Source organism: Panicum virgatum, chromosome 8N (assembly GCF_016808335.1).
Source record: "Panicum virgatum strain AP13 chromosome 8N, P.virgatum_v5, whole genome shotgun sequence".
Taxonomy (NCBI): domain Eukaryota; kingdom Viridiplantae; phylum Streptophyta; class Magnoliopsida; order Poales; family Poaceae; genus Panicum; species Panicum virgatum.
Window position 1 is genome coordinate 50,170,938 of NC_053152.1, and position 14,313 is coordinate 50,185,250.

General features: G+C 48.5%; 2 protein-coding genes across 2 annotated transcripts; both read right to left on the bottom strand.

Annotated features, from left to right (window-relative positions):
• Positions 1 to 4,368: 4,368 nt before the first annotated feature.
• On the bottom strand, positions 4,369 to 7,365 carry LOC120684537 (2-methyl-6-phytyl-1,4-hydroquinone methyltransferase 2, chloroplastic-like). The gene is made up of 3 exons (XM_039966395.1): positions 6,840 to 7,365; positions 4,860 to 5,166; positions 4,369 to 4,722 (listed from the first exon to the last, which is right to left on the bottom strand). The coding sequence occupies exons 1-3, from the start codon at positions 7,289 to 7,291 to the stop codon at positions 4,567 to 4,569; spliced, it is 915 nt and encodes a 304-aa protein (XP_039822329.1). The 5' UTR covers positions 7,292 to 7,365; the 3' UTR covers positions 4,369 to 4,566.
• A 4,961-nt stretch (positions 7,366 to 12,326) lies between these two features.
• LOC120684539 (acetylserotonin O-methyltransferase 1-like) lies at positions 12,327 to 13,497 on the bottom strand. Its single transcript, XM_039966397.1, has 2 exons — positions 12,921 to 13,497; positions 12,327 to 12,790 (listed from the first exon to the last, which is right to left on the bottom strand). The coding sequence occupies exons 1-2, from the start codon at positions 13,254 to 13,256 to the stop codon at positions 12,773 to 12,775; spliced, it is 354 nt and encodes a 117-aa protein (XP_039822331.1). The 5' UTR covers positions 13,257 to 13,497; the 3' UTR covers positions 12,327 to 12,772.
• Positions 13,498 to 14,313: the final 816 nt, after the last annotated feature.

Genomic DNA, 14,313 nt, shown 5'->3' on the forward strand with positions numbered 1-14,313 from the left:
CCACATCCGCAGCCCCTCCCGAAGACCCGGTCGGCCTTCTTCCACCCGGAATCGTCCTCCTCGCCGCCGGCAACCATTGGCGCCACCACCGAAGCTCCTGCTCTGCATCAAACCCCACTGCTGGTTGCTTCTCCTCGCCCAGGAACACGCAAAATCGGCCCTTGGTGAGCTTCTCTTCCTCCCCGGCTTCTTTCCCTTTTCCTCCCGGCGACGCCGTCACTGGAACGCGGCCTCGCCACCGCGGCTAGCCCGCCACCGCTGCCCTCCCTTCATGGGTCGCCTTGGCGCGGCCCTGCGCGATGCCTCCACGCGCCGCGGCCTAGCCTGCCTGTGCTTGCCGTTCAGCTGCCGCGCCCCCGCCACCGGCCGGCCTCGCCGCCAGGGAGGGAGGCGTGCCACGCACCGGCCATGGCCATGGCCTGGCTGTTCTCTATTTTCGCCCCCAAACACAGAACTGCTGGTTTTGGACCCGGAGGTTCCGGTTTTCAAGTGAATCTCATTTTCAGTTTTGTGTACTGATCTTGTAAAATTCATAGTAAATAGTGGAAAAATGTTAAAAATGCAAAACTAGTTTTGTTAGCTTCATATTTTTATGCTCTGTATGATAGAGTCATGAAATGTGTTGTTTGATAATGTTTTCTGTGCAGTTTTAATTATGCAAGTTAAATGCTTTTGTGGCTTGTTAATTGCCTAAATGGAGTTAGGAGCATACTAAAAATGTAAAACCAGATCGGTTAGCTTTGTTTTGGCAGGTAGTGCGTAGTAAAAATATTAACCTGATGTTTAGTTAGTGTTTCTGTGATGTGATGATTTAATCGTGTTAATGCTTGCTAAGCTAGCTCTTAATATCGGTGGTTCTATTAATTCAAAAGCATGCAGTTCCTGTAAAATCATGCTAACCCTGTTAGGATCAGAGTGTTCTTGTTTTGAGTGCTTTGCTTATGATTGCTTGATAATAATTTAAGTCCATAGCTACTTCTTTTGGCTCTAAGTGGATGCTTAATCTTCCTAATGCTTAATCTTCCAAGTGAGTTAGTAGCCTTCCTTTATGGGAGACACTTCAGACTAAAATGAGTGTGAAATATGAACCCACACATCAGCATCTATGCAATTGCGACCTTATGCTTGCCTTGTATGCCTTTTTAAAAGCATTGTGTAGTGTTTTCCTTAAGTTCATGCATTTGCATCGTTGCATATCATTTAGGTACGCTAGAAGTGCAATGCGTGGACGTGAAGCACGTGATGATGGAACCGAACCACGAGACAGCGTTGGTGAATGTATCCTGAAGAGAGAAGGACCCGCTGGAGCAACCGAAGACCCGGCCCAAGGTTGGACGGGCCCAAGGCCTTGTTTGTACTAACACTGACTTAGTGTTACCCAAGGCAAGCCCCGGAGCATAACCCTTATTTTTAGTATTCAATGTTTATTTAAGTATTTGTGCATTTATGTTTCTAGGAGTTGTATGAAGCCCTAGTATGCATGTCTCTCCCTAGGTACCTATGAGTCTATACTACTATGCAGGTGTCATTAGAAATGCCTTGCTAAGTAGGAACTCGGTAGAAGTCGAGTGATTCCTGTCACTCGTGAGATATAGGTCTTGTTACTTATGGAAATGTTGTTGGAGAATGAATTAATGAGGAAAGAAAATGGAGACCAGGCGGAGATGAATTTGGTTATGGATATGGAATGAATGGAAAGTGAGCCTCTGCCTGTGTCGATTGAGGACCGTAACATTGTTGGCATTGTTGATCGAGGATTGAACAGTACTAACCGCATGCCGGAAGTAGGAGGCAGTCGAAATCGGTAAGCTGTGTACCGCTTTACAATGATACTTTGAATTCCGACCTACTACACTGGGCGTGGGAGTTGGCGGCTATTGGATAGGATGCTGCCTTCGGGTTCTCTGGGAGTTCGCCGTGAGGGGCCCAACACCAAGGTTTTAGCAGGCATGGTTCAGATGTCGTGGTAATGATGGGAACAGTTGACATGTGTGGTCCAGTGTGACTTGCATGTGTCGTGTGAGTTAGGCCCACCTTGCAAGGTTAAATCGGATCGATTCGCCGTGACTCGCGGATATGAGAGCCTTGATCTTTTGTCACATCGTAGTAAGAATTGGAATGAGAATGGAAGGATGAGGATATGAATATGATGATTGTATGGTTGGAAGCTTAATATGATATACCATAATTGTTCTAGATGTTGGTCCAAACCTAGTTGGTATTTATATAATAAACTTGAGCTAAAATATTGAAAGTAAGGATCCACTATTAGTAGCTTTTCAGCAAAATAACTCTATAGCCAAAAAGTGTTGCATGTCTAGGAGTCGGCTAAGTATATACCACTAGTCGGGTAAGTCTTGCTGAGTATTAGTATACTCAGGGTTTGTTGTTACCCTGTTTTTCAGGTGTAGCTGCTGGTGGTTGAAGCTAACTAGGATTCACATCGGTGGGCTCGATGTGACGTCCTCACGTCTTCGTAGATGCCGTTATTTTCAAACTGAGCTTTTATTTAAATTCCGCTGCATGTTGAACTCTGATAATTTCTTTAAACTTTTTGGGTAAAGCTTTGCTTTGTAACTTAAATTTGAAAAATTTCTATCTTCTTGTAATCATCTGTGCTCGTCTTTGTGCGAGTCTTCCAGTGTTTTCAATCCTTAACCCAACAGACTGCCGGATTACACCGTTTTAAGTGCGCGGTAACTTGATTAATGTTTAAGATGATAATTAGCGCACTTAAGCCGGTTTAATTTGGACGGTTCTGTCATAGTTATTCTATCCGTCGTCGACCGCTTCAGCAAGTACTGCCACTTCATCCCCTTGGCGCACCCGTACACTACTGAGACCGTGACGCGGGCCTTCTTCGCCGACATCGTTCATCTCCATGGAGTTTCGTAGTCCATGGTATCTGACCGTGACCCGGTGTTCACCTCGACATTCTGGCGCGAACTCATGCGGCTCATGGGCACTAAGCTGCACATGTCTTCGGCCTTCCACCCCCAGTCTGACGGCCAGACAGAGGCCGCCAATTGCGTCATCGTGATGTACCTGCGCTGCTTCACCGGAGATCGCCCCCACCAGTGGCTTCGATGGCTGCCGTTGGCCGAGTACATCTACAACACCACATACCAGTCCTCGCTTCGCGAGACACCGTTCCGCGTGGTGTACGTCCGTGACCCGCCCACCATCCGCGCGTACGAGCCCGGTGAGACTCGTGTTGCAGCGATCACGCAGGACATGTAAGCCCGTGAGGCTTTCCTCGCTAACGTACGCTATCGTTTGGAGTAGGCGCAAGCAGTGCAGAAGCGACACTACGACCGGCAACATCGGCCGGTGTCCTACCACATCGCCGACTGGGCTCTACTTCGTCTTCGACAGCGTGCCGCCACATCCCTCCCCAGGACTACCACCGGGAAGCTGAAGCCCCGCTTCGTCGGCCCTTACCGCATCAGCGAGCTCGTCAACGACGTCGCCGTGCGCTTGGAGCTCCCTCCGAATGCCCGTCTCCATGATGTGTTCCACGTCGGTGTGCTCAAGAAATTCGTCAGGACGCCTCCAGCTACACCTCCTGCATTGCTGCCCATCCACCACGGCGTGGTGGTTCCAGAACTGCTCCGAGTCGAGCGAGCTCGCTTGGTGCGCGGCGTTCGTCAGGTGCTCATTCATTGGCGAGGCGAGCTGCCTGAGTCAGCCACCTGGGAGGACCTCGACGCTTTCCATGACAAGTACCTGGACATTCAGCTCAAGGACGAGCTGGATCTCGAGGGGGGGGGGGAGATGTTATATGGGGCCACACATACACTAGGCGCAGGCGACCCCGTGATGTCCGTCGAGCAGCGGAACGCGCGCATGACGTTTCGTCCGCCAGTGGCTAGATAGGAAAGATAGGTTCTGTTATCTATTTTGGTTCCTAGATTTAGGGAGCAATTGCCTCCAGTCGGTTTGGGCCTTAGGCTATATATTCTTGTAATCGAACTCTTGGTGGTTTAAAGAAAGATATTATCCATCTCATCTCTCCCTTCCTATCAAAACAAGCCGACGGCAGGGGGGCAAAACCTCGCCGGCGATGATGGACCGCGGCTACGAACTCCGTAGCCGAGGGCTTGCTACCCTAGGCCCCGACGTCCTTGGCATGGAGGCTCCACCCAGTACTAATAGGCTACTTTTTATCCCAGGTGGAGCCTCTACCTGGTACTAAATGTTTTGGGTGCCATTCAGTATCGGCTGGAGCTACCAGCCGGTATTAAATAGTTACCCATCGACGTTGGTGGCGTCCTTTAGTACCAACTGGGGGGCTACAACTAGTACTAAATATCTTCCGTGAGTACAGTACTGTAGAACCGATACTAAATATGCACGCCCACGGACGAATGCTCACTTCTCCAGTAGTGCCACTATTAATATTATTAATTATATCCACACAAACAGGAACAACAGTAAAAGAAGTACATAACAGGAGGAAAGATAAATACAATACAAAACACACAGGAAGCGCCTACTATAGAGAAGCCTAATTCAGATATTGGCTACCCTCTATTCCTTGCAGGCTTTCATCTAAGTCCCCTTCACTCAGATTGGCATGCCTTTGGGCACAATCTTGTCCTTTATCCACATGTAAATAGGCACCAGAACATAGTATGCAGCACATATTGTTCCTATGAGGAAGCGAAAGAGGAAGGTGATTGGATTCACTGGTTTGCTGACATCCTCAGCTTTCGGACCAAGCTGCATCAAAATTAAAACGTAAAAATTACACCCAAAACCCTTGATATCTACTGCACAAAATGCATCAAGGCTTGTAAATGTTAGTCTGATAGCTAATTAGCTATGCTTTCCATAGCAAAAAATGAAAAGAAAGGTACCTCCAAAGAAGAGTCTCCACGTTCTCTCTTCACACCTGTGACAGAGCATCCAATGATCAGGCCATGCCTCCGGACACCACGGTACCACTTTGGTCCAATTCTTTTCAGCTTGACATCCTTAAACCCAGCCTTCTTGAACCACTCGATATACTCTTCTTCCTGGGGGAAAAGCATCCACATGTCGGCGAAGAAGCGGGACAGCCAGAAGGTTGGGTACACCGGGCCAATCACACAAGCTGTCCCACCAAACTTCAGGACCCTGTATGCCTCCTTGATTCCTCTCTGTGGATCAGGCCAATACTCAATGCTGCAAGGTACCGCGAGTCCGCGACAGGACATGAAAATCAGCAATCTCTACACGACTGGTACTAGTTTACTAACGGAATGCGCAATCATCAGATATAAGTAGCGAAGACAAAGTGAAGTGAATCGATCAACGGAGCGTCAGTGACCTGCCGGCGGAGAATCTTTCTTCAGATTATTCAGAGTGAGCTTAACAGCTCCCCCCCCCCCCCCCCCCGCGTCGCTCTCTGTGGCGACTCGGGGGGCACCCCGCGCCGCCACCCGCCGGAGGAGGCCGCCGCTGCCGCCGGCAGCTGTCCGGGCGGCAGCGGCGGCCCGTGGCCGAGCCAAAGTTGACTCCGCCCGCGTCACCCCCACCTCTTCTCCTCTCTTCCCCGCCTCCTTCCTCCTCCCGCACTTCAACCTCGCCGTTCCTCGCCGTCGCCGGTCACCGGGGCCGGATCCGGCCTCCTCCTCGCCGGATCCGGGTCCCCCATGGCCGGATCCGGGCGTGCCTCCTTCGCCGGCTTGGGGGAGGGGGGGCCGCCGCCGCCGCCGGCTTGGGTGGGCGCCGCCGCCACCGCTGGGGCCGGATCCGGCCCCTTCCTCGCCGGATCTGGGCCTCCCTTGGCCGGTCCCGGGCGCTCCGCCGCCGCCGGCTCGGGGGCCGCCGTCGATTCGGGTGGACTCGCTGCGCGCCGCCGCCTTTGGGGTCTTGGCCGCGCCGCCGCCTCCTCGGGTGGCCGGGGACCCTTGGCCTCGTCGTCGCCGCCGCCTTGGGAGGCTGGGGGCTCCCTAGCCGGGCCGCCTCGCTGCTGCCTCGGGTGGTCGGGGGCCCCTGTCCATGCCGCTGCCGGTGGGTGCTCCTGGCCGTGCCCCTGGCTGCGCCATTGTTCGCCCTGTGCGGGTGCTCTCGTCAGGGCTAGTGGCCGGCCGGTGGCCGACGGCCGGGGGCGGTGGCCTCCTGCTGCCATCGACTTTAGGTTGGGTTTGGGGTGAAGGCGAAAGCCTTGGTCCGCTTGCGGGCTAGTGACGGCGACGTCCGAGGGCGTCGCTCACCTTGTTGAAGGCGTCACTCTTTAACCCTATACCCTCCTCTTCAGCGAGCTTTCCAGGTGAAAACCGAGACCATGGTGGTCGGACGGCGGCGGCGCTTTTCTGCGTCGCTCCCTCCCTGGAGGCGTTGTCTTGGAAGCTCTTGTCGATGGTGGTCGCCTGCGCATTTCGAAGAGGATCCATGTCTGCACCTGCCTTCGCTTAGTTTCCTCTACATCGCCAAGTTTGTGCTGGTCGTCGGTTGGCGGATGCTTTGCCGCCGCTCTCCGTAAGCGGATACTTTGCCGCTGTGCTGCTCTGGCGGATGCTTTGCCGCCGTCGTCGTTGGTTGAAATTCTTTTCTGGCGGATGCTTTGCCGCCGTTGTCGGTTAGTCAGGTGGATGCTTTGCCACCTTGTTTGCGTCGTCGACCTTCACATCTTGGGTGGTGTAGTTTCCTTTAGCAGGTTCAGTTATGTGGTTTTGGCTAGGTGTCTAGAGTTCGGGTCTGTCTCCTCCTCTGTTGTTCTTGCTTGGTCGTCCGCCACTTTCTTAGTGGTACTTTGTGTCCGCCTTAATAGCCTCTGTCTATTAAGATTTGTAATGGTCGTATTGCTTTCTTCTTAATGAAATACGTGCTCAGGCACGTTCGCGAAAAAAAACCTGCCGGCGGAGACGTATCGGTCGAAGGTGTCGGTGGGGAAGGGCAGGTCCTCGGCGTCGCCCTCCATGATGGTGACCCCCTTGAGCGCCACTTTCTGCCTGGCCTTCTCGAGCTGGTGCGGGGACTGGTCGAGCAGCGTGACGTTCTCCGGGTCGACGTGCTTGACGATCCCGAGCGTGGTGAAGCCCGTGCCGCCGCCGACGTCGACGACCTTGAGGTGGCTGCTGTAGAGGTCGGCGGGCTCGAGCGCGTCGTCGCGCATGTTCTCAGTGAAGTGGCCCGGGTTGAAGACGTTGTCGTAGGCGACGGAGATGAAGCGGTAGAACCAGAAGGCCTCCTTCTTGTGCTGGATGAACCGCGGCGCCTTGACGGGCCGCGCCGGGGCTGCCGCCGACGAGGACGCCGCGCACCTCAGCTTGGCGCCGCCGCCCGGCCCGTAGGTGGAGACCATCGCGATTTCCTCGCTGCCGCCGCGCGGAGACGAGAAGTGGGGAGGGGAAGGGCGAGCGATCTAGGATAGAGTATACTTTTTACAGTACCATTTAGTCTATTTTAAAGGCCGGGAGTGGCCCACGATACTGTTCTGTGGTCGTTGGATGTTGGAAGCATTAAGGCTCTGTTTAGTTCTAACGCAAAAATTTTTTGCGTTGAAATCTTACTAATTTAAAGTACTAAATGAAGTTTATTTACAAAACTTTTTGCACATATGGGTTGTAAATCGCAAAACAAATCTAATGATACTAATTAATTCATGATTAATTAATAATTAGCGGATGGTACTGTAGTATCACTGTTGCAAATCATGGATCAAGTAGGCTCATTAGATTCGTCTCGCGATACAGGATGCAGTCGTTAGGACATGCGTGAATCTTCTGCACGTCCAATCCAAGAGGGCAAACCATCTTTTTAGCTTCGTATGTTGTTGACGGCAGTTCATTACCCTCAGGAAGCATGTTCTTTACAATCTTTAATAGCTCACCAAATCCCTTATCGGTTACACCATTAGTTGCCTTCCATTTCAGCATCTCCAGCGTGGTACCCAACTTCTTTTGCTCCGGTTTGCAATTAGGGAACAACGGCCTTTTGTGATCCTCCAACATCTTCTCGAACTTTAATGCCTCCTTCACAGTTTCACTGTCTTTCTGTGCATCAAGCAACGCCTGACCTAGCTCGTCAGGTGGCTCCTCTTGTGCAACATTTGCTTCACCCTCGTCCATTGGTTCATCTTGAAAGCCACCTGCTTCATGAACCCATGCCCAATCTGGAAGATTGTTATCACCATCGTCATCTTCTTCATTATCTTCCATCATAACTCCAACTTCGCCGTGTTTAGTCCAAAGGCTATAGTTACTCATGAAACCATTCAAGGCCAGGTGATTCCATAGAGTATCTCTTTTTCGGAATTCCTTTTTATTTTCGCAAATACTGCATGGACAACACATTAAACCCTTTGGCGACCTATTTGCCATTGCCGCCTTGAGAAAAGAATCTAAACCCTGAATCCACACCGAGGTGCTCCGGCTTCCGTGCATCCATTGCCGGTCCATCTGTACAAATTAAAAAAAAATCATGCTCATTATCCCTAAAAAGTAAAAACAGGTTACTATGAAGTAATTCAAAAAAAAATGTAAATGTGTCATAGTCCACCTATCTAGTAAATTTAAACTAAATAGCAAAATAAATTGGCACAATAACATATACACATGTCACCATGAAATAATTCAAAAAAAAACATTCTAAATGTGTGATAGTCAAACTATATAGTAATCATTCTCTAAAAAGCAACAAATCAATTCTACCTTGCTCAAATTAATGAACAAATTAATAAATCATGCCCATTTTCCCTCATCCTTAAAATCCTTAAAATTTTGCATAATAACATATATATATATATGTCCCCGTGAAATAATTCAAAAAAATCATTCTAAATGTGTCATAGTCAAACTATCTAGAAAACCTTCTCTAAAAAGTAACAAATTGATTCTATTTTGCTCAAATTAATGAACAAATCAGAAAATTATGCTCATTTTTCCTCAACCCTAAAATCACTATTTTCTTTATTTAGAAAGTATGAAACAAAAAATAAACACCGTGAAAGAAGAGTGAAAGAAGCTACTAACTTTTGGTGCACTTGGATGGGTGAAATCCTCACAAATTTGGAGGGAAATGGGCAGCACCTCCCCTCTAACACGCCATGAGAGAGAGGAGGAGCTCGGCCAAATAAAATGGTCGGGCTGGGGAAGAAGGAGTGCCTGGCTTATGCGGGGCAAGTTAGTGCCGGTTGGTGGCTTTAGCCGGCACTAAGTGTGTACGTTTAGTGCCGGCTAGAACTACCAGCCGGCACTAATATGCAATTGACCAAGATAGTGACGGCTAAAATTCCCAACCGGCACTAACGTGTCTTTTGACCGTTGTGGCAGACGTGCTGACCGTTGGGGGCTGGCACGTTAGTGCCGGCTGGAGTTTCTAGCCGGCACTAACGTGCCCGCTTTGTACGGTTCATGCACGTTAGTGCCGGCTCCTGTTGGACCGGCACTAACGTGCTGGTACCAATGTACCATTCTCCAACAATGAGCCCATCTATGTAAGAAATTTTATAAATAGACTTTGTTTAGTACTCCATGCATGTATCGAAACATTTAATGTGATTGTTTTTTTTGTTTAGGGGTTTATGGGGTGGAAAATAAACTGGGCCTAACCGAATGATGGGTAAAGCGTTTGCTGCCATTCGTCTGGCTCCACCACGAGTTAGTGCACCCGCAACAGCTGTAGAGAGCAACTCTCTAGAGTTTTGTCCACATCAGCTATAGAGAACACTATAAATGATTCATCCAACGGAGCATCTACGAACACGTACTTCAAAAAATTTATGCAAAAAATTTATGAACCCCACACATCACAATTTTTGATTTACAAATTTCTCTGGCACGCAGAGTCTCATTTCTTCTCAGCCACTCCCCCCGATCTCTTCATCCTCTCGCAGCTCAAGAGGAGCTAGTGGTGATGCATGCACGGCAACTAGCCACGCCCATCCCCCGCACGCCCCAGCAGCTGCGAGTGCTAGCGGCCGCGCCGCGTCCATCTCCGGCGGTGTCGCTTTACGGCGGCGGCCATGCTTCACCGATGTCTCGCCGCGGCGCTCGTCTCCGGCTTCGCCGCTCGGCGGCAGCAGGCCAAGCTCCACCCCGCCGCATCCCCCGCAGCGCCAAACAAGCTGCTCCGGTCGCATCGTCTGCAACGTGCGCTCAGCCTGAATGCCTCTGCCTGATCCTCATTCAATCCCCTTTCTCCTGCTCAGCAAGTGGAACCGGAGTGGTGGGGTCCGCTCACGTGGAATGGCGTGCTAGCGAGAGCCGCTACGTCTAGCAACGATTTCTCTCTCTTCTCAGTTTTTTATTCTCAAATGCTGACATGGCTCTTCTAAGAGCAAGGCCAATAACACTTGGCTTATAGCCAAACCAAGTCAGTAAGAAACAAGCTTACCGCCCAACGCATACAATAACTAGTCTATTCACATTTCTTCAATACCTATTATTTTATTATACGGGACCACCGATCAGGAGATGTTTAGAGAGAAAAGAGCTCGGAATTGGTGCGGCAAAAACATGGTGGGACCCAGCATCATAAAGGGGGAGTTTTGGTTTCTGCGATCAGCTCGGCGTCTGCAGCAGCGACAAGCGCGGCATTCTTTCTCCTCCACATCGTCTTCGTAGTTGACATGGCGGGCGATTCGCCCATCATTGTACCTGCTCTAAAGAGAGCTGATAACGGCCTAACGGCCCGTTGCGGGTGCGCTTAAAGTCCTCTTTTTTAGCGGGCGTTGGCTGTTGGCTATACTGTAGCAGTAGCCCACGAACTGTTTGCGTGGATGCCTAGGTACTGTTCACGTGGGACCCGCGAACTCTACAGTGGGATCCATGGTACTGTTCTTTTTTTCCTTTTTTTCCGTGCTAGCTGCAGTCTTACATTTTAAGAATTTTCTTAGCGACTTAAGTAGTGATTGGTTGAGTGGCTTAGCTACCTACCCGGTTTGCGATCGAGATGTAGCTTCGTAGTTATTGGTTAACTGAATCGTCCCCCTTATCAAACTCCAACAGTGCAAAAGAGACCGTTTAGCCTGGCTTATTTTTTAACTACCTTTTTTATTTCATTTATTCAAAGAAACAAAATGTTCCAAGATCTCCTCTAACTATTTATAACTAATTCCGGCTTCTATTTCTTTATCTCAATAAACAACCAATATGAACGTCTATAAACTTAGCCAACTCTCATGTAAGAAAATTATTATAGTGCACTCAAAAACCCAAAACAACATAGGGATACAACTAATAAGTCAGAATTAATTTCAATTATTCATTTTATCTTAAATATGGACCAATGCAGCATATACTAAACATCTAAAAACCGATAAATTCTTAAATAAGAAATTATTATATTGCACTTAGCAAACCAAAACAACAACGTAAGAACGAAACTAATTCGAAGTGAACTTCCCTTCAAATAGAAAATAATTTAATTTTTAATTCTATTTTGATTGATTTGGTGATTTAATCCAATTCATTGTTACGATACTGTTTTCAATACAGTCGGATGAACACATGTTTATTCATTGATACTTCGGATTAATATTCATGATACAGGCGCACTATCTCATTTCTGATGCTCTGAATCTATGAAAGAATCTGCCCCTGACATACTATTTTTTTGCTTAATTCAGATGTACCTAGCGTGTGCTACATTGCTACTTCAATGAATTCAGCATTTCCATTGCATAGTGTCAATGCAGCTTTTCCATTTTCTAACCAACTAGATCTCTTCCAGTATTTTGGTTTGTGACCAACTAGATCTCTTCGAGTATTTTGGTTTGGGTACTACAGGAAGGTGCCTGAGAAATCATACCATTGATGTCCTGATTTTATTTTTCAACAAACGGTCTGGGATCATGGCCTATAGTAAATGAGCAAAACCAGAAGGACAGAGTTTTAATACAAATTTTCGATGGTACCCAAATTGTGCATAAATGAGCAATGTTCAATTGAATTTCAATCTTTGGTGATCACCATCCCAGTAGTAACCATTGTGTTGTAATTGATGGTGGCCTCTTTTGGACAAATAGCCTACTCTTAATGAATTACATAAGCTACCTCGAACAGCTGCAGGTGTGTTTAGATTCCTCCCCGAATATTTTACACCCCATCACATCAAAGGGAATCTTACTAATTAGAAGTATTAAATAAAATCTGTTTACAAAACATTTTACACAGACGAGTTGTAAATCGCGAGACGAATCTAATGAGTCTACTTAATCCATGATTTGCAACAGTGATGCGACAGTAACCATCCACTAATTATAGATTAATATACCTCATTAGATCGTCTCGCGATTTACAACTCATCCATGCAAAAAGTTTTATAAACATATTTTATTTAATACTCCTAAATAGTTAGATTCTCTTTTAAAAAAATTAGAGGAGGAACTAAACACATGCGCGAACTTATCAATACCATAATTTATTGACATAAAAAATCAAAGCTGGCTAGCTCCACGAGCGCGGCAAAGCCGCGCCAATGTTTTCTATAGTGCTTAGATTCAAGGCATGCAATATAGGATCTAATGTTACATACTCCCTCCGTTTTAAAATAAAAGCCCATCTATGATTCAAAATTTTTCCCAAATTAATGGTAAATATAGGCCCTATAGGGTACTGTACTGGCAGGCTGAGCACTAGTTCATGTGGGACCAATCAACAAAAAAAAAGAATTCATAAAAAAGGAAAACAAAAAATATCAACGGAGGCTCTATCCAAGTCCAAAAGCGTCCGGGACCCCATCCACTCGTTCACAAGGCATCGTCTCCGCCGCACTCGTTCCCCTTCCCTTGCCGACCCAGCTCACATCCTCGTACAGCAACAGTGTTTGATCCTTCTCCTTCCTAATCAGAGCAGTTCCCCTGTGCATGCAAGGTGATCAGAGGGAGCGGGATCTGTATGTAGGAGACAATATGGAAATTCTGATATACTTCCTACGTCGACCAGCGAATTGAGCCCGCGGAAGATGCGGCCCTTGTCCAAAATAATCACCTCTAGGAAGAGCTGGCTGTCAGATGCCATGGAGTCGTTCAGGAGGCTGCTAAACGCAGCGTCCTTGCTCGCCATCTCCTGCAGGGAGCAGCCGTGTGCCAGCTCGAAGAGGGATCCGCCAGCGACCGCCGGCTCCTTCCTGAACCAGTCAGACATGCCGAAGAAGGAGGACACGATGTGAGGGCTCACCAAGTACGGCACCACAGGTGACAGGTTGCACCGACCGACAAGGAAGTAGCACGCCGTCGTTAGGCCGTACACGACATCACCGCTGCCACCGCTGCCCTTTGCGGCGGTGGCTGTGAAGATGCCCGAAGTGCTGAGCAGTTCCATCATGCGCTTGAGGTCAGGGACCTTTGCTGGATGTATCTCGGTGTCGGCTACAATGTCGGCGAGGGTGGCGGCACCACCGCGGCGATGGATGGCGTCGGGGATGCGTAACCCAGCAGGTGGTTTTGGAGCTCTGAAAGAGCTACCAGCAGGTCCTGTTGACTCACTTCAGCCAAGAGTCTAAGCGTCATGCTGCACCAGGGCACTTCAATGCCGACTAAAGGATGCAGTACACCGCTGCGCCCGGCCTAATTCTTGCCAACGTACGCCTTTTATAGAAGATGGAATGACTAAATCATTTGTATAAAAACTCACACAAAAAGTATATCACAAGAAAATCTGAGGGCAAAGGAGATTACGTAAATAGTCATAGTCAGTAGAATGGGAAAAAAAGGTCACACCACTAGTAGGAAAGGTAGATTGCGTATGAATCGTGGGTCGCATTCAATTAAGCATTTAGGGTGAATATATTATATACATGGGTATAAAACTTGGAGCCAAGCACTATTTGTCCCGGGTCCAAAGGGGGCTTTTGTCCCGGGTCCAACGGCTAGCCGGGCGGATGGAGGGGATAGGGGCTTTTAGTCTCGGTTGGAGCCATTATAGCCACCAACCGGGACAAAAGGGTGACTTTTGGTCCCGATTGGTGCTTCTAGCCAGGACAAATATCCTTGACCCTCTTATCCCCTTCCCCTCCCCCCGCCCGAACCATTCAGCTCACTTATTCTTGCTGTTCTTGGCTAGGGTGGGGGGAGTTCTTGTTAATGATGATATAATGAGATTTAAGTAATATTTACTTTTTAGAAATGCCTTTGCAACATGATGCCTTCGAGTGTCGTGCGTCCACTCGGGCGGCGGTACGCAATCAATTGAAGCGCACCGGTCATTCGCTTGAGTTCCGTCCTGAAGAGTGAGTTGGTCTTGTTAGTGGTCGTATTCGTCGTTGGATTATGAAGGCTTTTGAGTGCTTCTCACTTGCAAAAGAAAGTCGCAAATTTCACCGTGAATTTATTGTCGAGTTGCATGGTACTGATAATGATTGCGAGTTGATGGCTCGATATAA